We start from the raw sequence: 24,343 nt of genomic DNA, 5'->3' as shown, positions 1-24,343 counted from the left end.
TGGAAGAGGAGAAGCGACGAAAGGACTGGTTCCTAGAACCGGAGGACCGACCTCCAAAAGGTGCGGTTGGATCTAGATTGGGGCAGGTTGGTACTCTTGCCCCCCGTCGCGTCCGAGATGATCTTGTCCAGCTTAGCACCAAAAAGCCTGGAACCCAAAAAGGGGAGGTTAGTGAGGGAACGCTTAGAGGAAGCGTCAGCGTCCCAAACCTTCAACCAGACTTCTCTACGCTGTGTGACCGAAAGGGCCGAGATACGCGCAAAGAGAATGCTAATATCAAAGGAAGCTTTGCAGAGAAACTTCGTCGCCTGCGACATCTGGAGGACAAAATTGAAGGTGTCCGCAGAGGCATCCTGCTCCGCCAGGTCCTGATGGTGGCGCTGCAACCATACGGAAAGCGCTCTGGATACCGAGGCCGAGGCGAAAGCGGGCCGCAGGCCAGTGCCTGCCAGAGTGAAGATGGCTTTGGACAGAGAATCCAAACGCCTGTCCACTGCATCCCGTAGAGACGAACCGTCCAAGACAGGAATGGCTGTATTCTTAGCTAATTTGGCCACAGGCGGGTCAACCTTAGAAGGAGAAGACCACTGCTGCACATTTTCTGAGGAAATGGATAAAGAGTATCCATAAGTTTCGTAGCAGAAAAACTATGATTCGGGCGGTCCCAGGCCTTAGAGAGGACCTTGTCGAACTCGCCATGTATGGGGAATACAACCGTTTGAGGTTTCCTCAAGTGGAAAAAGGGAATTCATGGCTACCAGCGGAAGGAGATTCCCCCTGGATATCGAAGGTATCCCAGACCACCGCCACCAAGTCTGCCACCATAGTGGACGGCGAGGGCTCCAGCTGTGTCCTCGTCAGAACTGGATCTCTCCCCTTCCGATCTATGATCTCTGCGAGGAGGGGAAGTGTCTGACCGGGGCCTCTAGGCGAGGAGGGGAAGCAGAATCATCCGAGGAAGGATGCTGCTGTGTACACTGCCTTTTAGTGGTTGAGCGTCCTCTGTGGGAACCACTGGGAAGCGGTATGGTGGTAGCCACAGGATCCGTAAACGCCATGCATTCCATGAAGGCCATGGCGGCCCGAGAGACTTGGGCTAAGTCAGCGGCCGCCCTAGAAATGGCAGAGGCCCAAGCGGGTTCCGCGGGCTCTGACAGGGCGGAGGGAGGACTGGGCTGAGTGAGAGGGGGAGGAGAGGATGATCCTGTCCAGAGGCAAGGCAAGAGTCACAGGACCCAGAGACCGAAAGTGGCAAGCCGCAAACTTTACATAGCCCCAGTGGGGCCAACCTGGATTTTTGTGAGGCCCCAGGTTTTGGCATGATGGCGGTAATCCTGCAATGGAAGGGGCGAGGGTCTCCTACCGTTCCTGCAGCACGCAACCGGGACAGTGGAGCCGGGAGCAGCCTAGAGCGCTGAGCCGGAAGTAGCATTAGACAGAGTGCCGCCACAAATCGCGTCAGGAGGCGCGAAACCCGCGCGCGCGGGGGAAATATGAAAATAAGAAGACGCGGCTGCCGGAAGGGTAGGAGGGTCCGCCCCCTAGACACCGCCGAGGGAAGCCGGGAAGTTGCCGCTTATGTAGCGATGCCCCAGACAGGTATCCGCGCCCCCTTCAAACCCCCCACCAAGCGGCCCTAGCATCACACCGGGAGACAGGGGAGGCAGTGTACTTATCTGCGTCCTGTAGTCTTCGCCCTCAAATCCACACCAGCAGAGGTCACCTCTCAGTCAGCTGGCACAAGGAGTGGCAGTGATCTGGAGGAGGGCAGGAAGGTGACCCCGAATCTGGTAGGCCGCCGGAGGTGCAGATCGAGCCCGGTTCCACTTAACTTCTGGGGGAGGGTGGGAGGTAGCCGGGGACGTCAATTCGACCCCGGCGCTTGCTCCACCAAGAGACCAGGAAAGCAAAATTGCGACCCTGCATGCCTGCAGAAAAAAATAAACGGGAGTAGAGAGAATGTCATCCTCCTTATCCGACACTAAGCAAGAACTGGGGCCCTCCCGGTGGAACATGGGGGTATAGCAGAGGGAGGAGGAGCTTTCTTTTTCTATTTGCATAGTGTCTCCTCCTAGTAATTACCTAGGCTATACACATGGTCTGTGTCCCCCAATGGAAAGTGCGAGAAATAAATAAAAGTGAGGGTCGGCTCCAGGAGAACGGGGACGTCTGGGCCCCAGAGGACAGTCTCCACCCCCCCTCTTGGGGGAGGTGAGGGGAACCGACACCGACCTTCCTCCTAGGGTAAACAGAGAGGCCATGCGTCTGTTTCCCGTACCTACAGAAGAAAAAAGGTAAAATAACAAAAGAAAACGGTAAAAGACACCCTCCTAGAGACACTAAGCCTAGGTCTGCCTCCTAGAGACACTAAGCTAAAACTGATTAGCTCAGTGTATGCAGGAGGGGTATAGCTGAGAAAAGGAGCTAACACATTTTTAATTAGTGTCGCCTCCTAGTGGCAGCAGCAGCTATACCCATGGTCTCCTGTGTCCCCCAATGATACGAGCGAGAAACCTCCGCCATGAGATGGTAAATCAGAAGATGAAGTAGTACCCAAAGGTTTGTGATTATGCTTGCTTAAGCTCAGAGTCTTCCATTAGAATGTATGTTGGGCGTACTTCCCCAATTTACCTCAGACATATGCCACCTTATTAGGCATAGAATGGAGTACATCTCCTATTGGCTTACACTCTGAACAAATGTATATTGTTTGGCATATTTTATTTTCAACTATGCTTTCCCAGGCAGAAAAAAATCAAGTATACTGAGATGTCAACTGAATGGAGGCCAAAAGGACATTACCTTTGATACGTTTGCCGTATACAGGAAAATTCTCCAACGTAGGGCTCAAATGTAATGTGAACATGAATAAAACCTATTGCATATTCTGCTTTGTGAACAACCACAGCCATTAAAAGAGAGAACATATAATAACCTCGTCTGTTTACTGTGATCTGTAAAGTCAGCCCAGACCTCTTCACTACTGTTATTAGGTACATTCTCTGCCCACACTGACGAACCAGTATCTTCTGAAGTATCCGACTGAGAGACTGAGGCATCTGTAGATGTGGAATCAAAGGTTGCTGTCCAGCCAGGTTCTAAACAGGGGGTAAAAAAATGTTTTAATAAGTGCCCAAAACTACTACTTACAAAGTAATTTCACCTATGTAGATTAAATTAAGAGCTTCAACCATAGAGTCCCACCTTCTGACGTTTCAGGTGGCGGATCTGTTGTTGAGGGATTACTACTACTGGCACCACCACCAGAATCCTCCTCCTCTTCATCAGAATCCCGACTATCTTCACTGTCTGTGCTGCCACAGCTCCTAAAATAAAAGAGATAGAAAAAAGTTACTTTGCTGTAAAAAAGTTTTAAAGAATATTTTTTCGCTCTGGCATAGAGCAATGAAGTAGATTAAAGCTCTCCTCTCCTGGACAGAAAACTACTTTGACAAAAAAATAAATAAATCCATTGCGAGTCCACCGTCATGCTAATATTAAAAGGGTTGTCTCAATTTAGCAAACACATAATTTATCATGTAGAGGAAGTTAATGCAAGGCACTTATGTATTATTATCCATACTGCCTCCTTTGCTGGCTTTATTCATTTTTCCATCACATTATACACTGCCTGTTTCCATGGTTATGACCACCCTGAAAATCCAGCAGCAGTGGCCATGCTTGCACACTATAGGAAAAAGCACCAGCCTATGTGCGCACACATGGTCCTGGCAAGTAGAGAGGTGGCACTATTTCATATAGTGTGCAACAAGCACAACCACTGCTGCTGGATTGCAGGGTGGTCGTAACCATGGAAACGAGCAGTGTATAATGTAATAGAAAAATGAATCAAGCCAGCAACGGAGGCAACATGGATAATAATACATTAGTAAGTGGCTTGTATTAATTTTATCTACATGACAAATGATATTTACTGAAGTGAGACAAGCCCTTTAACCCGTAGAGGACCCGCGGCGTATGTCCGTTACTTAAGGGCCAGCGCCGTACATGTACGGCGCTGTGATCGGGCGGGTGCAGAAGATGCGCCCGCCCGATCCGCGGCAGGGGTCTTGCAGTCACTGATGCATGCGCCGGCGCATTAAACCTTGATGTGCTGTGTTCAGCGCTGACCGCGGCACGTGCGATGTCCGTGCAGGGATCGGAGCTTGTGACTGGGACCCAATGTCAGGGAAGACAGCCAGATGCCTTCTGGGTCAGCCTGTAAGATCCAGCCCCCTGGATCTCACAGGCAAGCAGGCTGTAAGTGTATTACAGTCTGTAATACACTTACAGCCAATGCATCACAATACAATACAGAAGTATTGTGATGCATTGTAAAGGGAATCAGACCCCCAAAAGTTGAAGCCCCAGAGTGGGACAAAAAATAAGTGTAAAAAAAGTACAAAAAAAAATAAAGTTTCACAAAAAAAATTAGGTTTCAGGTATATAAAAAAAAAAGGATCCTTTTCCCAAAATAAAGTAAAAAAAAAAAAAAAATATTGTAAAAAATAGGGAAGAAAAAGAAAAGTTCGGTATCGACCAGCTCTATAAAAATATCACATGACCTAACCCCTCAAATGAACACCGTCAAAAATATAAAATAAAAAAACTGTGCTAAAAAAAAAAAATAATTTTTTTTGTCACCTTACATCACTTAAAGTGCAACACCAAGCGATTAAAAAGGCTTATGCCCCCAAAAATAGTACCAATCTAACCGTTAACTCATCCCGCAAAAATTGATACCCTAACTAAGAAAATCGCCCAAAAAAAATAAAATAAAAATAAAACTATGGCTCTCAGACTATGGAGACACTAAAACATGATTTTTTGGGGTTTCAAAAATGCTGTTATTGTGTAAAACTTAAAGGGGTTCTGCAGTTTGTTTAAACTGATGATCTATCCTTTGGATAGATCATCAGCATCTGATCGGCGGGGGTCCGACACCCGGGACCCCTGCCAATCAGCTGTTTGAGAAGGCAGCAGCGCTGGCAGTAGCACAGCAGCCTTCTCGCTGTTTACTGCAGGCCCAGTGACGTCATGACTAGTATCAACTGGCGTGGGCGGGGCTAAGCTCCATTCAAGTGAACGGAGCTTATCCGCGCCCAGGCCAGTTGATACTAGCCGTGACGTCACTGAGCCAGCGGTAAACAGTGAGAAGGCCGCGGCGCTGCTGAAAACAATCTCAGAATGTCTTGGATAAGTAAAAGCGTTGTAAAGTTATCACTACATAAAGTGACACAGATTTGCAAAAAATAGCCTGGTTTTTAACCCCTTAAGGACCGGGCCATTTTTTGCAAATCTGACATGTGTCACTTTATGTGTGAATAACTTTAAAACGCTTTTACTTATCCAAGACATTCTGAGACTGTTTTTTCGTCACATATTGTACTTCATGACACTGGTAAAATAGAGTTAAAAAAAGTAATTTTTATTTATAAAAAAATACCAAATTTACCAAAAATTTGGAAAAATTTGCAAATTTCCAAGTTTCAATTTCTCTACTTCTATAATACATAGTAATACCTCCAAAAATAGTTATTAATTTACATTCCCCATATGTCTACTTCATGTTTGGATCATTTTGTGAATACCATTTTATTTTTTACAAGGCTTAGAAGTTTAGAAGCAAATCTTGATTCTGAAAATTTCTAAAACCCACTTTTTCAGGACCAGTTCAGGTCTGAAATCACTTTGTGAGGCTAAGGCTACTTTCACACTGGCGTTTCTGGTCCGTTTGTGAGATCCGTTCAGGGCTCTCACAAGCAGCCCAAAACAGATCAGTTCAACCCCAATCTATTCTGAATAGATAAGGATCCGCTCAGAATGCATCAGTTTGGCTGCGTTTGGTCTCCGTTGCGTTTTTTAGACGGTCACTAAAACCGCAGCTTGCAGTCTGACTATGCGGAGCCAAACGGATCCGTCCTGACTTACAATTTAAGTCAATGGGGACGGATCCGTTTTTCACTGACACAATATGGCGCAATTGAAAACTGATCCGTCCCCTATTGACTTTCAATGTAAGTCCAGACGGATCCGTTTTGACTTAGACTTTTTTTTTAATGAATTATGCAAACGGATCCGTTATGAACGGATACAAGCGTTTGCATTATTGGTGCGGATCTGTCTGTGCAGATACAAGACGGATCCGCACCAAACGCGAGTGTGAAAGTACCCTTACATAATAGAAACCACCCAAAAATTACCCCATTTTACAATCTACACCCCTCAAGGTATTCAAAACTGATTTTACAAACTTTGTTAACTCTTTAGGTGTTCCACAAGAATTAATGGAAAATAGAGATAAAATTTTAAAATTTCACTTTTTTGGCAGATTTTCCATTTTAATATTTTGTTTCCAGTTACAAAGCAAGGGTTAACAGCCAAACAAAACTCAATATTTATGGCTCCGATTCTGTAGTTTACATTAACACCCCATATGTGGTCGTAAACTGCTGTACGGGCACACGGCAGGGCGTAGAAGGAAAGGAAAGCCATACAGTTTTTGGAAGGCTGATTTTGCTGGACTGTTTTTTTGACACCATGCCCCATTTGAAGGCCCCCTGATGCACCCCTAGAGTAGAAACTCCAAAAAAGTGACCCCATTTTAGGAGCGATAGGGTGGCAGTTTTGTTGGTACTATTTTAGGGTACATATGATTTTTGGTTGCTCTATATTACACTTTTTGTGAGACAAGGTAACAGAAAATAGATTTTTTTACATCGTTTTTATTTCTTACGGTATTCACCTGAGGGGTTAGGTCATGCAATATTTTTATAGAGCAGGTTATTACGAACGTGGCGATACCTAATATGTATACTTTTTTTATTTATGTAAGTTTTACACAATAATATTTTTGAAACAAAATAAAAAAAATCATGTTTTAGTGTTCCCTTATTCTGAGAGCAATAGTATTCAGTTTTGGGCGATTATTGGTAGGATCTCTGTTTTTGCAGGATGAGATGACGGTTTGATTGGTACAATTTTGGTGTGCATATGACTTTTTGATCGCTTGCCATTACACTTTTGTGATGTAAATGGCTTTTTTGACACTTTTTCGGTGTTCACCTGAGGGGTTAGGTCATGTGGTATTTTTATAGAGCAGGTTTTTACGGATGCGGCGATACCTAATATATGTATGTGTATAACACAGTACAGACCAAAAGTTTGGACACACCTTCTCATTCAAAGAGTTTTCTTTATTTACATGACTATGAAGGCATCAAAACTATGAATTAACACATGTGGAATTATATACATAACAAACAAGTGTGAAACAACTGAAAATATGTCATATTCTAGGTTCTTCAAAGTAGGCACCTTTTGCTTTGATTACTGCTTTGCACACTCTTGGCATTCTCTTGATGAGCTTCAAGAGGTAGTCCCCTGAAATGGTCTTCCAACAGTCTTGAAGGAGTACCCAGATATGTTTAGCACTTGTTGGCCCTTTTGCCTTCACTCTGCGGTCCAGCTCGCCCCAAACCATCTCGATTGGGTTCGGGTCCGGTGACAGTGGAGGCCAGGTCATCTGGCGCAGCACCCCATCACTCTCCTTCATGGTCAAATAGCCCGTACTTTCAAAGTTTTCCCAATTTTTCAGCTGACTGACTGACCTTCATTTCTTAAAGTAATGATGGCCACTCGTTTTTCTTTACTTAGCTGCTTTTTTCTTGCCATAATACCAATTCTAACAGTCTATTCAGTAGGACTATCAGCTGTGTATCCACCTGACTTCTCCTGAACGCCACTGATGGTCCCAACCCCATTTATAAGGCAAGAAATCCCACTTATTAAACCTGACAGGGCACACCTGTGAAGTGAAAACCATTTCAGGGGACTACCTCTTGAAGCTCATCAAGAGAATGCCAAGAGTGTGCAAAGCAGTAATCAAAGCAAAAGGTGGCTACTTTGAAGAACCTAGAATATGACATATTTTCAGTTGTTTCACACTTGTTTGTTATGTATATAATTCCACATGTGTTAATTCATAGTTTTGATGCCTTCAGTGTGAATCTACAATTTTCATAGTCATGAAAATAAAGAAAACTCTTTAAATGATAAGGTGTGTCCAAACTTTTGGTCTGTACTGAGTTATATATATTCTGTACACAACGTAAAGGATGTTGTAATAATGAATTTTCATTTATCCTCACTATATTTGTCAGATCATGACAGTGATTTTCATATATCTATGTAACTGTTTGTATCACTATATATATCAATTTTTCATCATGTTTTATCAATTGGTGTTATATTATTAGTTGATCAGTGTCCCTATATAAAGCACGCTTGTAACACTTGTGCACTAGGCTTGATAAAGACAGCAACAAGCTGTCGAAACGTCGCTTGACTTTGGGTCAATAAACCATACGATTTTCCTTGCAATATTGGAGTGCTGCTGGCTGATTTTTTATCTCTAGTTCATTGGACCTAGGTGCTGGTCCTCACTGGCCGGACGTGCACCCCACGCTTCTACAGTGTGCTGCTTCCTCGTTTTCCAAACTCTATTACCATTGCACCAGAGGACGCTTTGCACCTAATATGGCTACACCGTCTGAAAACCTGGACCCAGATGTCTTCACTTACAGCAGGGAGGATGAACTGAGGATCCTGCGAGGTACGGATAGAGACACTACTTTTTTGTTCACCCCTTCATTGCTTGACACCAAGAAACAATTTGAATATGACTCTCGACGTCTTATAAATCTGGAGCTCCATATGTTCACTTTATGCGAATACCATCAAAACCACAGGATTCCACGTGGCATGCGGTCACAGTTAGGACCGGATTTATTCCCTAATAATGTTGAATTTTGTGCCAGGTTTTCCCAGATTTGTAACAAATTTTCGTTTGATATGATATTACTTAACATTGAGTTTTTACAGAAAGAGATATTGCTGATACAAGAATCTCTTCAGAAAACTACATCACTTCTGATTGAATTAATGTCCACTGATGAATATGAAGCATACACTTTGTCTTGTGTACCACATTTTGAGAAACTAAGATCTGAATTGAAAGACAAGAAACGTCAAAAATGGACTCGAGATATGGAGGACTATACACGTGGTTTCATATATATGTGGCAACGTGACCCTAAGAATCCTAGAGGAGGTGATAGGAGACAAAATCACTCCTCTGTTAAAAGATACACACGTTCACAATCTCAAAGTATGAGCCAGGAACGGGGAGAGGCCAATTTACAAGCTACAACCCAGAAACCTTTTTTAGGACTGGACACGGATCCAATAGAACCAGGAGGGGCGGTAAGCGCCACCGCAAATGGCGAGGAGAGAAACAAACAACTCAGACCCCAGCGTCAGAAAACTGTGAACAAAAAGAGGACATAGATGACATAGTGGTAAATATCTCCTCTACCACCCTGAATGAAGCACAACAATCCGTCTTGAACAGGGGCCTTTCATTTTGCCCTGTGTCCAGGACGGATTGGTTTCATATGGAGCTGGACTTACATAGATTCCTACGGAGTATTAGGCTTAAGATTTGGTTCTCAACACAGAGTCAAACCTCTAGATGTGATGATGATAAGCTAACGGAATTATCTTTATTTAACACTGGATTATATGTTAAAAGTAATTTTAACCCTGTAATTGATCACCCAGGTGTTGATGCTTTCTCATTAGCCATACGAAGGGACCTCGACAAATTAAAACATGATTCTGAGAACAATGATCTCAGATTTGGTAACATCTCTTCCGACGAGATCGCCGCGATGGGCTCTCTGGCCTCCGACCACAGCCTCACCATCAAATCTGCCGATAAGGGTGGTGGGGTTGTGGTGATGGACACCAGAGAGTACATCAGGGAGATCCACGGCCAACTTGAGGACACACAGGTGTACAAACGGGTAACACAGGACCCCAAATTTAATTTATTGAGGGAACTGCGTGATATTCTAAATCAGGCCCGTCAGGCTGACATCATTGATGACAAACTTTTTTGTTACTTATATCGAGATAAACCCAGCACACCCATATTGTACACACTGCCTAAAGTCCATAAGGGGGTGATGCCCCCTCCTGGCCGCCCAATTGTGTCGGGTAGAGAGTCCCTCTTTTATAATGTGGCAATCTTCCTTGATAAGATGTTGCGCTGTTTTGCTATCTCCACCAAATCATTCATTGGAGACACTAGTGACTTCTTATCTAAGATCAATGATCTTGAGATCCCTGTGGGCGCAGTTCTTGTTTCGTTCGACGTGTGTAGTCTATACACGTCGATCGATCATGAACTGGGCCTACGGGCGGTTGAGACTTGTCTTGCCAACTCTGATTATTCCGAATCTTGCCAGACTTTTTTGCTTTCATTGCTTAGATTCGTTTTGACTAAAAACTACTTCCTGTTCCAGGACGACTTTGTCCAATTGCGTGGGACGGCGATGGGGTCCAACGTGGCGCCCACCTACGCTAACATCTACATGGCCCACCTTGAGGAGTCTTTCATCTATGGCAGCCACCACTTCAGACATGTTCTGGGGTGGTGGCGCTATATTGATGACATCTTCTTGGTGTGGACGGGCGACACGTTGGGCCTCCTCGCCTTCCACGCATATCTCAACGAAGTTGACCCAACTGTGAAGTTTACCGTGGTTCATTCAACAGATAGACTGCAGTTCCTGGATACGGAGGTCCGGATCATGGGACGAGGTCTGAGTACAGATCTGTTTGTGAAACCATCTGATAGAAATACTCTATTGAGATATGAGAGCCATCACCCTCGTCCCATGATCCGGTCCTTACCTTTCAGCCAGTTCCTCCGTGTTCAGCGGATAGTCAAGGATGAACAAAAGAGACATACTAGGTTTAAAGAAATGGGCCACAAATTTGTCAAACGTGGATACCCAAAAAAATTAATTAAGGATACTATTACGAGAGTGGAGTATCACTCCGGTGATATCAGGTCTCAGGTTGCCCCCAAAAATCCACGCATTCCCTTCATTACCCAATTTTCCACTGATAGCTCGCATATCGCTACTATCATTCGGAAACATTGGAGCCTGTTAGGGAATAGTTTTCCTCACATTGAAGAATTTAACACACCCCCTTTGTTTTCATATCGGAGAGGACGATATCTGGGAGACAGATTAGTGAAAGCCGACGTGGGCAGTGCCAAAACTAGTGTAAGAGAAATGTGTGGCTCTACTCGCACTGGGTGCTTTCCTTGTTACCACTGCATAAATTGCAAACTTATGATTAAGGGAGATAAATTTTTCAATCCGGCCACCAATGGAGTGATCAAAATCACTCAATTCCTCACCTGTGACTCATCCTACGTGGTCTACCAACTGACCTGCCCTTGTGGCAAGTGGTACGTTGGCGAGACCACGTGGGAAGTAAAGACACGGCTTAATCAGCATCGCTATTCCATCAGGAAGGAGAAAATGGACTTGCCGGTGTCCAAACATTTTAAAGATGCAGGACATACGCAAAATGATCTGAAATTTCGCATTTTGGAACAAATAGAACTAGGGAGACGGGGAGGAGATAGACAAGCTCTCCTCAAAAAACGTGAATTATATTGGATTTACACTTTAAAGACTCTAAAACCCAATGGGTTAAACGTTGATTTTAGGGTTGATTAGTACTGTCTCATTCCGTTAATCGCCTGATCCATATTCCCAACTGTATGGTGAATGTACATGTTTTTACATTAAAGCGTGTAACCAAGCAAAAAATTTTTTACGAGAATTATATATAATTTCTCTCTTCTTTTTTGTTTTTAGATAAATAATACTCTCAAGGTCACAACTGTGGTGCTGTATGATGCAAAGTCCATTACGGCTCCAGTCGGCCACCCATATTGTATATATTGGATCCACATCATGATATTTGGACTGCTGTTGCAACATTAATGCGTATTGTTGTCTTTTTTGCACTAGTTGTCCGCCCAAACAGTCGTTATATCCTTTATTAAATATTTATATTTATATATATTCTATAGGGTACTTGAATATTTTTCATATATACAGCTATGGCTGTGAGACTGAATTGCATTGGTGGTAGAGTGATGCACCCCTATACATGAGTAGTGGCGGTTCGTGGGTTCACCCTGGCGACGCCTACTTCTCTGCCATTCTAACACTGATGGATCACTAACGTGACCTGCCAGTGTTGGGTATCTTTCTCTTTTCACCATTTGCATAGCCTCTTTACATCTGTTCTATAGGTTGATAAGACGCTCAATCCAGTGACCTTATATGTATACCATGTAGATCACGGGCTGTTAGTGTCCTAGACCTTACCTCCTATATAAGCTTCTTTATCACATTATATTTCCACAATTCCGTTCCCTATACCCAGTTAATCATTCATGTATGCGACTACGATTACGTAGTGACTGATGGGCGGCTCCTACTGCTATCTTGACATGCGCATATCACTTGTGAGGCTGTCTCGGCCATCCTGATTGTGGTTGCCAGTGTGTTCCTAGACGCCAGAAGTAACGCGATATTTGTTTGTCCCGCGCATGCGCGGTTAGTGAATGGGAACGCCGCGGAGCACACGATTTGAACTACATACAGTCACCCAGCTGACAGTGAGTGTTTTTAACTTCACGCAATTATTGTTTTCACCTGCACCTATTAAGATTTTCTGTACACAGCGTAAAGGATGTTGTAATAATGAATTTTCATTTATCCTCACTATATTTGTCAGATCATGACAGTGATTTTCATATATCTATGTAACTGTTTGTATCACTATATATATCAATTTTTCATCATGTTTTATCAATTGGTGTTATATTATTAGTTGATCAGTGTCCCTATATAAAGCACGCTTGTAACACTTGTGCACTAGGCTTGATAAAGACAGCAACAAGCTGTCGAAACGTCGCTTGACTTTGGGTCAATAAACCATACGATTTTCCTTGCAATATTGGAGTGCTGCTGGCTGATTTTTTATCTCTAGTTCATTGGACCTAGGTGCTGGTCCTCACTGGCCGGACGTGCACCCCACGCTTCTACAGTGTGCTGCTTCCTCGTTTTCCAAACTCTATATATATATATATATATATATATATATATATATATATATAAAATATATATCAGTAAATACATAGATCCTGGCTGGTAATTTGGTCATTTAGTATCTACGCTATTTCTTATAAAAGCTGGATAGACCATAGTACAAAACAAGCACTTTAAAAGGCATCTGTCAGCAGATTGATACCTATGACACTGGCTGACTTGTTACATGTGCGTTTGGCAGCTGAAGACATCTGTGTTGGTCCCATGTTCATATATGACTGTATTTCTGAGAAAAATGATGTTTTACCATATGCAAATGAGCCTCTAGGAGCAACGGGGGCGTTGCAATTACATCTAGACGTTCTGCTCTCTTTGCAACTGCTGCGCCCTCTCTGATTGACAGGGCCAGGAATGATGACAATTTCACTGCCTGACCCAGTCAGGTGTAATGACAACGCCCCCGTTGCTCGTAGAGGCTCATTTGCATATATTAAATCACCATTTTTCTCAGCAATGCGGACACATATGAACATGGGACCAACATGGATGCCTTCAGCTGCCCAGTGCACATGTAACAGGCCAGCCAGTGTCATAGGTACAATCTGCTGACAGATGCCCTTTAACCATTTTTGTGTCACCTATATTTCCTCATAGATTTTACTTCAGTTTACAATGTCTGATTTTCTTTATAGTTCTCATTCAATGGGGCTAATCAGACGACCGTCCCACATACATGCTGATAATTCTCATGGATTGTTTTTCCTGCGGTGCAGACAACAATCCACGGTTCCTATCAAAACCCCAATTAACATGCACTGGATACAATGAGGATTTCACATATGCCCCATCAAATTCACAACATGTGAAAGGACCCCATACAGACACAACTTGACTCAGTGGACAAACCATATATTCAGTGACATTTCCTCTCTGCTGATTGTCCAGGGTTTGAGAAGCTGGACACCCAGCCATCGATTCATGCTTGTGTGGCCTTTGTGATACACTGTAGGTTACCTTGTGCCAGTACTCTGCATTGTCCCTGAAGAAAACCGTATCTCTTTTTCCTGCCAGATATCCTCTCCATCTGAGCCTTCATCTTCATCATCATCAAATTGCTGAATGCGCTCTTTGTAGCAAATCTCAAACAAATTAGAATTCGGCTGTAATAAATAAACGTATAGAAAAATGCAATTGTGTCATTTAAAAAATAAAGTACAGGGGGACAAAAAAAAATACTTACGCTTTCTTCATCAGCATTCATCGAAAATGTGATGTTGGCGGTTTTATCAAAAGGAGCACTGAAAAAAAAAGCAAAAAAACAATGCATTGGAAAATTCACAATTACAGGAAGGTTTTTTTTTTTGCTTGTTGCCCAACACACAACTCATGTTTCCAAATGTGTTTCAAGTATAAAAAAAAATAATAATAAAAACGTTGAGAGAGAAAAAGGAACTGAACTTGCTATTCTATTCTCTCATGCAGTTTCACTGGTACCACCACCTCCATCTTATCCATCTAATGAGTGTGAAACACGTCACAGCTATCATCATGCAAAAACATCCATATCGTGCAAATGTGACACCTATCACCCCTCAGTAGCTGTTTTGGACTTCCAACAACAAAAGTAAGAGACAAAGGTTTGCACCAAGGACACTGCAGATATATCTGTGACACCTATTTGGGGATTTAGATAAAAACAAAAATAAAATACAATTTCGACCCACTATTTCTTAGAGGAGGGCTTCTCTTGGTACACTGGGAAAGACATGTTGTTGGAAGGTCCATAAACGCTTTTAAATTTACAACAAAAAAATGCAACGTGGCAATGAGAGTGAAACAGGCCTTGTACAGACAAACATCACACAACAAATGAATGCTTGCCGTAACAAAAAATAAATTGTAATTAGGAAAAAAAAATAATCTGTAGAAGTTAGAGGCTGAAGGGTACATGTCACTGTGTAGTGCCCTACCATAACTGTGAAAGCATATTTTACCTCTTCAGCTGTCGAAAGTGAGCACTGCAGGTTAGAGAAAGAGAAAGAAACAGCAGACACATCAAACTAAAGTGGAAGGATAAAAGGTGGCAAAGCAAGTCAACTACAGAGCCAATAGTTCAAAAGACACATTGAGTGCGGTGTACAGCATTCATTAATGTGCAAAAATAGTTATAAAAAATAAAAATAAAATCATGACAATTTGAGATATTGGTTGCTGCTTAGATTGACAGGTGAGAGAAACATGCTAGTGAATCAAAAAATTAGATAACTATGAGAGGACTCTAAAGAAGATGGCCATACACATTCAATAGCTGCAGGCCATACAGCTTTCTCTCTCGACTCTACCATACATGTTCGGTTAAGCATGTAGTTGTCTGCAATGGAAAGAGGGGAGAAATCTGTTGCCAGACACTTCTGACGGTGGCCTATCTCCTGGGAGAACGAAACGAGTGGTCGAAAAAATTCACTTTGCCCGATACTTCTCTCCTCCAACACCATCTATATGGGGAGAGTTGAGAGCTACCGTTCTCACCAGGTTCAGCCAACAATACACTAATGTGTATGGGGACATTAACAGTGGGAGCCATAGAATAATATCCTAAGTATGGCTTGTACAGCATGCAAACACAAGTCTATTGGCAGATTTGTAAATTACTACACTGCCCACTAAAGGTTAAAAAAAAACTAAAAAAACTCTCCATTGAAGTCTAAAAATGTAGGGGCTAAATAACATTGTTTTGCATTTACAACCTTTTTTGATCACTATATGCAGTCCTGTTTTGTGACAAACTTAACTCGATCCCATCATTTTTCCAGAACTATGAACAATGCTACTGCTGTCCAACAGAAAACAGTGTAGTCATGAAGAAGTCAAAAAGTTCTAAATGTGACCCAACAGAGCAAACAGCAAAAGAGATGTGAAAAGATTGTACAGGCCTACATTTTAAAGGAGTAGTCAACATGTCCAACTACTGTAGGACATATAGGCAGAGGGATCAGGAAACCCCTTCTAGGATCTGGAGGGATTGGCTCATCCGTGTATTACATGGATGGCCATTCAGGGAAAATGTCTAGGTGGCAACAGCTTCCCTTGGCAATACCAGGTGATAACTGGGACAGCTTTTCACAGATGGTCACAATGAAACAAGCAGTTGTACAGGGGCATATTGAGAGGTCATCTGTGTGCTGTCCGCATGCATCCGTACGTCAATCCTGGGAAACTATAGAACATGTCCTATTCCTGTCCACTATGCGGACAAGAAGAGCCAGTTCTATTAATGGGACAAAGAAAAATGTGGATTGCACACGGAAGGTGTCTGCATTTTGCAAATCCGTGGTTATTGTGATGTGCATGTAGCCTTAATATAGTTAAAGGGTTTGGCCACTTACTTGCGATTGTTGACCAAAGTGTGAATGAGATGATTCTATGACACTTTACTAATATAGGCTTTGCTGAAATTCTGCAACATTGTCTACCTTATGAAATATAGAAAAAGTCTTTTGTGCAGTCCACACAGAGGTCTTGTCCATAAAATGGCTGCTGATTGAGTCATGTGACCAGGCAAATCACCTCCATGGGATGTCTCCTCCATTCAAACACACTGCGTCTGCCAGCTACACTTGTTCTGGTTGAAATTTAGTGCAGGTGCAGTGTGTTTGAATGGAGGAGACATCACTTTGGGGTATTTTGCCCGGTCACATGACCTTCCACCAGCAGCCATTTTATGGACAAGACCTCTGTGTGGACCGCACAAAAGACGTTGTGTACCTTATAAAATACAGCATGTGAAATTATGATGTGCATGGCTATATTATTAATACTAACTTGACACTCTCTTCTTGTTCTCCAAACTCCTCATCGTTGAACCCAAAGTGATCTATGAAAGCAGAGGTCATCTGCTGCATCTGGTAATCAACAAAAGCCTGGAGAGCGAAATACAGATCACAAATGTAAAAACTGGCATGTATGAAGCTTCATAAATATGCTATAAAGAGGACGCAAACTCAGCATTTTACCCCAAAATGCGTGAAAAAAATTATAAAGCACCATTAAAGGGGTTGTCTCACTTCAGCAAATAGCATTTATTATGTAGGGGAAGTTAATACAAGGCACTTACTAATGTATTGTGATTCTCCATATTGCCTTCTTTGCTGCCTTGATTCATTTTTCCATTGCATTATACACTGCTAGTTTCCATGGTCAGGACCACCCTGCAAGCCATCAGTGGTGGTCGTGCTTGCACACTATAGGAAAAAGTGCCAGCCTCTCTGGTGACTGGGTCCATAGGAGCACACATAGTCTGGTGCTTTTTCCTATAGTGTGCAAGCACGAACACCACTGATGGATTGCAGGGTGGAGGTAATCATGGAAACAAGCAGTGTATAATGTGATGGAAAAATTATTCCAGGCAGCAAAGGAGACAATATGGATAATAACCATACATTAGTAAGTGACTTGTATTAACTTCCTCTGAATAATAAATGCCATTTCCTAAAGTGAGACAATCCCTTTAAATGCAGTCAATAAAAACTACCAAAGATGAACTTTACTAAGAAGTCTGTTCTTATCTTTTAAAGTTGTTTTATGGGAAAGGCATCCGAAGTGACCAAGAAGTAATTATTGTTTCCATGCTTCAATTGAGATTTGACTTGTAGGAAAGGAAATTTTTTATCTCACCTGTTGGAGAACTGCCTCTTGAGGAAAATTAAATTCCTTCAGGTCACTGTCTTCATCATCACTGGAGGAGTGCATATTTCTTGTATTTACCTGCAGAAAGGAGAACAACAGTGAAACAGTGCAATTTCAAACCCAATTTACAGTTTTGTTTAACCCCTTCCCGTCCAGTGATGTACTAAAAGCAAAGTCCTAAAACAATGGCAGAATTGATCTGTATAGTGTCACCCCAAATTTTTTACGTTATATAATAAAGTAGAGGTACACCAAAATTGTGACACAATTTGTCCAGCATTAAACAAACCCTCATATGGCTATGCTGATGGAAAAATAAAAAAGTTACTGCTTTTGAAGTGCAAAGTAGAAAAATTTAACACAATCCCTGGACTCTTAACCAAACTTGGCTGTGCCCTTAAAGGGGTTGTCCGAGTTCAGAGCTGAACCCGGACATATCCCCTTCTTCCCCTCCACTTAGCCCCTCTGACATGAGCATTGGAGCATTTCATGCTCTGATGCTCTCCCTTGCCCTGTGCATAGGGTTTTTCTGGAGATCCGGTGATGTGGGAAGGCTAGGAGAAGGCTTCTGCCTAGCAGCGAGCCTGGTGACATCACCGGCACTAATGGGCGGGCTTTAGACCTGACCTAGCCTGTAAAACGCCTAGGGCAGCGCTAAAGTCTGCCCATCAGTGTCTGTGACGTCACCAGGAGCACTACTAGGTGGAAGCCTCTGCCTAGCGGTGTAAAAATAAGGACAAAAAAGCCCTTGCCCTGTTAGGGAGAGCATCGGAGCATAAAATACTCCAATTCTCATGTCAGAGGGGCTGAGTGGGGGAAGAAGGGGATAAGACCGGGTTCAGCTCTGAACCCGGACAATAAAGATCATCTGTCATTAGTTGTGGCACTAAGGACACAGTGATTTTCTTAGTTACCCCTTTTTCATGCCTTTTTATTATATTTTATTTACCATTTTTGGAGGAGGTAAGAAGACCATGAGGGATAAATAGTTAAAAGGGGATTCTGGTTATTTAAAAGTTATCCTCTAACCACAGAAAATAAATGGAGTGGCGGCACACATGCCCAACCGGCTGCTTTATTCATTACTAGGTCCCCATTCTAGTGATTGGTGGGGGTCACAGTTGTGTGAACCCCACCAATCTAATAGTTATCCCCTGCGATTCACAACATACGGCCAAAGACAGAACATTTGCGGGGGCACGGATGGGAAGCCCAAGCAGGCTCTTCATAGTGCTTCTGATCCGTGCCTCCGCTCCGCAAAAGATGTCCTATCTTCTGTCGTATGTTGCAGATTGCAAGTGCAATCAGCCAGTGGCCGTATATTGCAGATTCGCGGGCATGAGCCCCAAGAAAAGTGGCAGAATAGTGTAAAATATGCATAAGTTACTATAAGTTTCAATGCCTAGTAGGGCTGCACGATAAATCGAAAAAATAATCGAATCGCGATAATCGGCAAATGCGATATGGCGATTTGGCCGACCCGAAAATGCCGCGATTATATATGAAGGGGCCCCGCGCACATAACTGGCTTTGTGTGTAAAGTATTTTACTAGTGTGTGAAACAATCTCTCTCCTATTGATAACAGGTCCAGCCTCTGTACTCACTTTCACGATGAATGCACTGCAGCGAACGGCAGCGAGCGGGCTGGCCGGCGTGTGACTGACGTCACTTAGTAACGCTCCTGCTTCCTGAAGTGGGAGAGGAGCGTTACTAAGTGACGTCAGTCACGCGCCGGCCGGCCAGCTCGCTGTAGTGCATTCATAGTGACAGTGAGTACAGAGGCTGGCCATGTTATCAATAGGAGAGAGATTGTTTCACACACTAGTAAAATACTTTACACACAAAGCCAGTTATGTGCACAGTTTAGGACACATGAGGGAACACATAGGGCCATGAGGGGGACCAGCATAAGATGCTATATGTCTTATGCTGCCCCCCCCCCCCCCCCCCTCATGGCCCTATGTGTCACAGCACACATCCCCCATAACAGCGTCCTCCACAGATTCCCCACAACACAGCGTCCTCCACAGATTCCCCACAACACAGCGTCCTCCACAGATTCCCCACAACACAGCGTCCTCCACAGATTCCCCACAACACAGCGTCCTCCACAGATTCCCCACAACACAGCGTCCTCCACAGATTCCCCACAACACAGCGTCCTCCACAGATTCCCCACAACACAGCGTCCTCCACAGATTCCCCACAACACAGCGTCCTCCACAGATTCCCCACAACACAGCGTCCTCCACAGATTCCCCACAACACAGCGTCCTCCACAGATTCCCCACAACACAGCGTCCTCCACAGATTCCCCACAACACAGCGTCCTCCACAGATTCCCCACAACACAGCGTCCTCCACAGATTCCCCACAACACAGCGTCCTCCACAGATTCCCCACAACACAGCGTCCTCCACAGATTCCCCACAACACAGCGTCCTCCACAGATTCCCCACAACACAGCGTCCTCCACAGATCCCCCACAACACAGCGTCCTCCACAGATTCCCCACAACACAGCGTCCTCCACAGATTCCCCACAACACAGCGTCCTCCACAGATTCCCCACAACACAGCGTCCTCCACAGATTCCCCACAACACAGCGTCCTCCACAGATTCCCCACAACACAGCGTCCTCCACAGATTCCCCACAACACAGCGTCCTCCACAGATTCCCCACAACACAGCGTCCTCCACAGATTCCCCACAACACAGCGTCCTCCACAGATTCCCCACAACACAGCGTCCTCCACAGATTCCCCACAACACAGCGTCCTCCACAGATTCCCCACAACACAGCGTCCTCCACAGATTCCCCACAACACAGCGTCCTCCACAGATTCCCCACAACACAGCGTCCTCCACAGATTCCCCACAACACAGCGTCCTCCACAGATTCCCCACAACACAGCGTCCTCCACAGATTCCCCACAACACAGCGTCCTCCACAGATTCCCCACAACACAGCGTCCTCCACAGATTCCCCACAACACAGCGTCCTCCACAGATTCCCCACAACACAGCGTCCTCCACAGATTCCCCACAACACAGCGTCCTCCACAGATTCCCCACAACACAGCGTCCTCCACAGATTCCCCACAACACAGCGTCCTCCACAGATTCCCCACAACACAGCGTCCTCCACAGATCCCCCACAACACAGCGTCCTCCACAGATCCCCCACAACACAGCGTCCTCCACAGATCCCCCACAACACAGCGTCCTCCACAGATCCCCCACAACACAGCGTCCTCCACAGATCCCCCACAACACAGCGTCCTCCACAGATCCCCCACAACACAGCGTCCTCCACAGATCCCCCACAACACAGCGTCCTCCACAGATCCCCCACAACACAGCGTCCTCCACAGATCCCCCACAACACAGCGTCCTCCACAGATCCCCCACAACACAGCGTCCTCCACAGATCCCCCACAACACAGCGTCCTCCACAGATCCCCCACAACACAGCGTCCTCCACAGATCCCCCACAACACAGCGTCCTCCACAGATCCCCCACAACACAGCGTCCTCCACAGATCCCCCACAACACAGCGTCCTCCACAGATCCCCCACAACACAGCGTCCTCCACAGATCCCCCACAACACAGCGTCCTCCACAGATCCCCCACAACACAGCGTCCTCCACAGATCCCCCACAACACAGCGTCCTCCACAGATCCCCCACAACACAGCGTCCTCCACAGATCCCCCACAACACAGCGTCCTCCACAGATTCCCCACAACACAGCGTCCTCCACAGATCCCCCACAACACAGCGTCCTCCACAGATCCCCCACAACACAGCGTCCTCCACAGATCCCCCACAACACAGCGTCCTCCACAGATCCCCCACAACACAGCGTCCTCCACAGATTCCCCACAACACAGCGTCCTCCACAGATTCCCCACAACACAGCGTCCTCCACAGATCCCCCACAACACAGCGTCCTCCACAGATCCCCCACAACACAGCGTCCTCCACAGATCCCCCACAACACAGCGTCCTCCACAGATCCCCCACAACACAGCGTCCTCCACAGATCCCCCACAACACAGCGTCCTCCACAGATCCCCCACAACACAGCGTCCTCCACAGATCCCCCACAACACAGCGTCCTCCACAGATCCCCCACAACACAGCGTCCTCCACAGATCCCCCACAACACAGCGTCCTCCACAGATCCCCCACAACACAGCGTCCTCCACAGATCCCCCACAACACAGCGTCCTCCACAGATCCCCCACAACACAGCGTCCTCCACAGATCCCCCACAACACAGCGTCCTCCACAGATCCCCCACAACACAGCGTCCTCCACAGATCCCCCACAACACAGCGTCATCCACAGATCCCCCACAACACAGCGTCATCCACAGATCCCCCCACAACAGTGCATCATCCACAGATCCCCCATAACTATGCCATACCCAGCCGTGTCAGTGGCTCATATGGGAAAATCCAAGCAAATAGACCTCTAGCACAATTCCCTTAAAATATTGCATCGCATATCGTTATCGCAATTTTTAGGGCCCTAATCGCAATCGCACAAAATTCCCATATCGTGCAGCCCTAATGCTTAGCAAGTCTCCCACTAGTTCCTGCTTCCTGGTCTTGGCTCAACAATGGGAAATGCAAGAGATGCTGCTCAGCTAATTATTGGCAGTGACCTAGCTCACTAGTGAGTGGGAATCTACTGCCATTTCCTGTGTGTGGAGCCAGGACCAAGTAGTGGAGACCAACTGCAACACAGTAAGCACTGGAATGGCAGTGGTAGGACATCCGTGAAATGAAATGATTGTTTTATTACACTATTAATATGTCACTTACCTAAAAAATATTATCCCGCCCCACTACCCCTTTAAGCACCCTGCTTTCATGGAAACACCACAGCACCCTTGCAATCGCATTATGTGATAGTCTATGGTCTAAGGGGTTAAATGGTTGGGATAAAAGTTTGCTCTGATTCTGGCCAGCACCATACATTTATGCTGCTGGGCAGAAGATATATCAGTGGGCCACCACCTCAATGGGTAGATACCAGGCAGTGTACCTTCAATTCAATGAAGCTCAACATAAACATGACAATAATATCCTTACAAGGTCTATGGTGTTTTTCTTGTTAATATCTGTAAGAGATCCCGAGATGAAGCTTTCCCACCGCTCCTGCTGTTCATCTGGAAGTTCTGGGAACATATAGAAGGCCAGTTGTAAATTGCAGTATTAAAAAATGTGTATTTGTTGTTTAATTACAATTTATTGCAGTTCTAGTGTACAGAAATACTTCTTTCCCAATCACACTCACCTTTAAGTAGCTGACTAATGAAAGCAGTGTTAGGACCCTTTTCTGAACTCTGCACCAGTGAATTTGCTATTTTGGTGAGATGACCCATAAAGCCTTTCCTCCGCCCACCTTCTGCCCTGAAATGTTAACAGAAGAGATATGAGGAAATTCAAAAATGAACATATCTAATCAGTCCTGGAAAACTACTACAATAAATGGAGATTCTTAACAGGAAGAAAATTCTAAAGGATGCCAGTGAGGTATATAGGTATAGTCAAGTGTAGCAGGACTCAAGACTTCAACACAATTTACCATATCTTGTGACTGTAGAATGCACTTTATAGTGCAGAAGTGTGTGTAACGGTGTTGTGCATGCAGCAACGCTGTGTGTGTGTATCAGCTGGGCATGCAGCAGAGCTGTGTGTGTAACTTGCAGGGCGTGTAACATTTTATATCTGGATGCAGAGCTTTTCATTGCAAAAAACATAATGAAAAACACTTTTTGCAAAATAAAACAAAACAAAAAGACATAGCACGACAGCAGCCTTCCAAAAGACATAATGGAAGAGGTAGGATACCTGATATTTATTAGCCATGAGGAGGGTGAAGAAATATGACCTAGCACTTGAGGTGGGGTTATGATGTACTGAATGCAATTGCTAAAATGTACTTAAACTTTCAAGTAAACTTTATTAAAACCTATTGTATATGTGATGAAAAGAATTTTTATCATTCACTTTTTTTTATTTTTCTTACTTTTCATTACGAAACAGTTCAGGTGTCTATAGCCCTTTGAAATCCGTACACTGATGACACTTCAGTGGTGTACAGATTCCACTGGGGCCGCAGTGGGTGATACAGGTCAGAGCACACAGTGCTGCTTCTTGCGGAGCCACCTCCGCTCTGCTAAAAGCTCTGCATTACACAACACAGTTGAGCTATGACAGGCTTCAGTGGAGTCGACGAAGGTAGAAGCAGCGATGTGCTAGGCAGAGCTCCTGCCTCCGCTCGCTCTGCTAAAAGCCTGTACCAATGTGGAATGCAAAACTCTTGTCTGGTCAGTACAAGACATCCGCGATCAAATATGAACCGACTTCATCATAAAACATTATGATACAGTCAGTTCAGAGGAGCCCGCAGTCGGCCCAGGAGAACCAGCAGACACATGGGGCGTGTTTCCAAGGCCAATCACGGTCGTGTGCATGAGCCCTCAGGGTACGTCATCAATATCAGATAGGCGGGGGAATGACTCCGAACATCCCTACTGTTCTGCAGTAGTTCCAGAGCTTCTTCAGAGAAGCTAAAATTGATGACCTATCCAAGAATAGGCTGCCAATATTAAAACTCCTTCAAAGAAACTGAGGACTCCACAGGATCAAACAC

The 24,343-nt window shown here is 44.6% G+C and overlaps 1 protein-coding gene across 4 annotated transcripts in view; it reads right to left on the bottom strand.

Moving 5' to 3' along the window:
- The window catches only part of PPP6R1 (protein phosphatase 6 regulatory subunit 1), a 126,649-nt gene that overhangs the window by 34,637 nt on the left and 67,669 nt on the right, over positions 1 to 24,343 (bottom strand). For 3 of the 4 annotated variants that reach the window (XM_040432375.1, XM_040432395.1, XM_040432383.1), the window contains exons 12-20: positions 22,982 to 23,097; positions 22,777 to 22,862; positions 17,661 to 17,750; positions 16,809 to 16,906; positions 14,981 to 15,004; positions 14,227 to 14,284; positions 14,001 to 14,146; positions 3,205 to 3,326; positions 2,936 to 3,098 (exon numbers count right to left, since the gene is read on the bottom strand). In XM_040432375.1, coding sequence (XP_040288309.1) covers positions 2,936 to 3,098; positions 3,205 to 3,326; positions 14,001 to 14,146; positions 14,227 to 14,284; positions 14,981 to 15,004; positions 16,809 to 16,906; positions 17,661 to 17,750; positions 22,777 to 22,862; positions 22,982 to 23,097 — 903 coding nt within the window. The remainder of the gene's footprint in view (positions 1 to 2,935; positions 3,099 to 3,204; positions 3,327 to 14,000; positions 14,147 to 14,226; positions 14,285 to 14,980; positions 15,005 to 16,808; positions 16,907 to 17,660; positions 17,751 to 22,776; positions 22,863 to 22,981; positions 23,098 to 24,343) is intronic. The other variant, XM_040432390.1, reaches the window with a different exon arrangement.

The sequence above is a fragment of the Bufo bufo genome, chromosome 1 (assembly GCF_905171765.1).
Source record: "Bufo bufo chromosome 1, aBufBuf1.1, whole genome shotgun sequence".
NCBI lineage: Eukaryota > Metazoa > Chordata > Amphibia > Anura > Bufonidae > Bufo > Bufo bufo.
The sequence above is the reverse complement of the archived record's forward strand: the minus strand, read 5'-3'. Positions and strand labels throughout refer to the sequence as shown.